At 36.3% G+C, this 3,558-nt stretch overlaps 1 protein-coding gene across 1 annotated transcript; it reads left to right on the top strand.

Moving 5' to 3' along the window:
* Positions 1-1,702: 1,702 nt before the first annotated feature.
* LOC128101901 (olfactory receptor 4K3-like) lies at positions 1,703-2,644 on the top strand. Its single transcript, XM_052725359.1, has one exon. It carries the CDS (start codon positions 1,706-1,708, stop codon positions 2,642-2,644), a length of 939 nt encoding a protein of 312 aa, XP_052581319.1. The 5' UTR covers positions 1,703-1,705.
* The last annotated feature ends 914 nt before the right edge of the window (positions 2,645-3,558 follow it).

The raw sequence follows: 3,558 nt of genomic DNA, 5'->3' as shown, positions 1-3,558 counted from the left end.
TGTGGTCTTTATTTACCATGGTCTCCTATTCCTTGTTCTCCCATACTACTCAGCAGAGAAAAACAATGACATCATGAGGTCTGCAGACAAATGGATGGATCTAGAAAAAATCATCCTGAGTGAGGTAACCCAGACTCAGAAAGACAAACATGGTATGTACTCACTTATAGCAGGATACTAGATGTGGAACAAGGATGACTTGTCTGCTACTCACATCACCAGGGAGGCTACCTGGAAAACAGGACCCCAAGAAAGACACAGGGATCACCCAATGACAGAGAAATGGAATCAGATCTACATGAACAGCCTGGACATGAGTGGGGGTAGTGAAAGGCGAGGGTCAAGGGAAAGAGAGCCATCACGCTCTTATAGCAGACGCATGTGTTACCAGATGTCTTCAGAATTTTCTTGTTTTTCATCCTTACTCCACCCTTCTCAGTCCTTAGAAAACAAGAATGTAAAATAATTCTATTATATCATCAATTTTTTTCATTGTTCACCTGCTCTAGGGTAAAACAAATTAAGACCCATACGTTGAAAAGCATTAAGAGAGTTACTGAAGGGAGCAGATTTTGGCATTGATTATCCACCATCTACCTTGAGTATTGTCCATTAGATCGGTTTAAGCATCCCGCTTGTGCTTTGAAGTTAATAATTGCTTCTCACTCAAAGTATATTGTCACACTCCTCTAAGGCTGACAGGACAACTTTGCTTACATGTTTATGTAATTTATTCTGTTCTTTAAAACAACAAAGATAGTCAACAGATAAGTGATATAATGAAAAAACATGCTGATGATAGATTGATGACAGATAATATATTATTCATGACAGGAAACTAAAATATTTTAAAATCTAGGGGCTCTCAAGATTGGTTCATGCATTTTAAGATCAATATTATCTACCACTAAGACTGAACTAATTGTGGTTTTTAGAGCTCAGGTCTGAATATGCTTTGCTGTGTTCTTTGGTCAATCCTTTCCTACAGGTATTTACAGTGGTATTTTGTTAATCAGTTTAGTTGAATAAATAAGTTCTGTAATATATATTTGTTAATAAATAAATGTGAACCTGGTTTGTATATTTCAATCTGGTATCTGTGTATATCTTATATGGCATTCTGTTCTGTATGCTTCCTCTATGAGGTTTTCCCATCATTTACTTTATAGCTTTAAGCTAATATTTTACTTTTCCAATGTCACAAAACAATTCTACTGATGCCGAATAAAATCATTATGTATGCTGACCAAAATGGTAGCATCCTATCAGACCATTTCATTGATATTCAGTACAACTCCCCATCAGTTTCCAAATTTAATCCTCATTTTCACTGTGGAATGTCATGACTGCTAGTGACAAATTTAGACATTTTTTTTTAAAAAAACACAATTTTTAGCTTTTCACATTGTTGTCCTATTTCCTCACTACTCTCTGACAGAGGAATTTCCTGATAGAGCATGTGGATAACAGTCACACCTAATGCTTCTCTTCATGGGGAGTTGCTCTTGGCTCATTGCTCATTAGCTTTCACTTGGACAGCAGTGTCACTCACATTTCCCTTAGATTTCTCTTTACATTTATGCATTTCTATTCAGGTAAGTTTCAAAGGGAATGTCAAGTTCTACAAAGGAAGTAGAATTCCTCATACTACTAATTCATAATTTTTCTTTCTTTGTAGGTCACTTCTGGGGACACACTGAGTAAAATGGATGGAGGCAATCAGTCTGTGGTATCAGAATTTATACTTTGTGGACTTGCACACTCACAGAGTATTCAAGTCTTACTCTTCTTGATGTTTTTGATACTTTATTTGCTCATTGTGTCAGGAAATATTGTCATTATGCTCTTAATTACTACTGACCGCCATCTCCATTCTCCCATGTACTTCTTGTTGGCCAACCTGTCTTTTGTTGATATGTGGCTTTCCTCAGTCACGACTCCTAAGATGATATCAGACTTTCTCAGGGAAAACAAGACCATTTCCTTTGCAGGCTGCATATCCCAGGTCTTCTTTGCCCATTGCATTGCTGCAGGAGAAATGGTGTTGTTGGTGGTAATGGCTTATGACCGCTATGTGGCCATCTGCAAACCACTCCACTACTTCACCATTATGAACCTGAAAAGATGCACTGGGTTGGTGCTGATTTCTTGGAGTACTGGCTTTGTGCATGCCATGAGTCACCTGGTAGTGATTGTGGAGCTGCCTTTTTGTGGCCCCAAGGAAATAGACAGCTTTTTCTGTGACATGCCATTGGTGATCAAGCTAGCTTGCACGGATTCCCATGATTTGGATATTCTAATGAATGCTGACTGTGGGCTTGTGGCTGTAACCTGTTTCATTCTCTTGCTCATTTCCTACACATATATCCTTATTACTGTTCGCCAGAGTTCCAAAGCTGGTGCATCTAAGGCTCTGTCCACATGCACTGCCCACATCACTGTGGTGATGATCTTTTTTGTGCCCTGCATCTTCATTTACGTGTGGCCACTAAATATTATCTGGTTGGATAAATTTCTTGCTGTATTTTACTCTGTCTTTACACCTCTCCTAAACCCAGCTATTTATACACTGAGAAATAAAGAGATGAAAAACGCTATGAAAAGATTTGTAAGCAACTACCTTGGTCTCAAAGGAAATTCCTAATACCAAGAAATGTAAACTAATTACTTCAAATAATGAGACTAACTGTATGAAGTAGATTTAAAATCAGGAAATAAAATTTGTACCAATTTCCCCATATCGATATAATTTAACATTTAAAAAAAATATAACATTCAGTGACCAACCATGAAAACATTGTAGATCCTTCACCTTAAATCTAAACACCAATGTTCTTTGTATGCAGGAATGCCATGAAATTATTCTTCTATGTCTTTAATAAAGTTTAGCTTAACATTTATTGAGCAAACTCATATGTTTACCTTTGTGGATAACATCTTATTAAATTTTTCCTGAGTATCCTTCTGAACACTACCACATGCCCCAAATTGTTCAATATCTTTGCCAATTAGCCACAGTCATCCCTTTTGCTTTATCACAGCTATCTAGCAATACACTAATCCAGTAGACAAGATAAATTAAGCAAAGTAGAAACAAAATTTATTACTTCACAAAATAACAGTAGACTATACTCTGTGTTTTTGAAATTTTAAATCAGATAAAGTATAATAATAAAACATACCAACAAAGTTTAATGAGATTTCTAAATTATCTCAATCTGAGACTAACTTTTGGTCTTTAAATTATTTTTTGTTGTTGTATAATATTCTAAAATATAATATCCATGAAGACTGTTTCCATAAATTGACTATTAATTATTAGAATATTGTACTTAATTCAGTGGTCAACACACATGGGACATTTAACAAACACATTGTTAAGTACAATACAGTTCTCTTGGTCAGCAAAGCTGCAGATGTCTCTTAAAACAATCCAAAATTTCTCATCAGCAAAGGGACTCTAGCTGGCCCAAGCATGGCAAACATGGCTCTGCCTTGTTAAAAACCATTACATTGCATTCCTAAAGCTAGCCACCAAGGTCTATTCCGTTATTTGGC

The sequence above is a fragment of the Peromyscus californicus genome, unplaced genomic scaffold, assembly GCF_007827085.1.
Source record: "Peromyscus californicus insignis strain IS unplaced genomic scaffold, ASM782708v3 Scaffold_7__1_contigs__length_154581171, whole genome shotgun sequence".
In the NCBI taxonomy this organism is placed as follows: Eukaryota; Metazoa; Chordata; class Mammalia; order Rodentia; family Cricetidae; genus Peromyscus; species Peromyscus californicus.
Note: the sequence above shows the minus strand (reverse complement) of the source record. Positions and strands in the feature narration are given on the sequence as shown.

Excerpts from the sequence above, each read along its gene's own strand:
- LOC128101901 (XM_052725359.1), top strand. The coding sequence starts at position 1,706 with ATGGATGGAGGCAATCAGTCTGTGGTATCAGAATTTATACTTTGTGGA.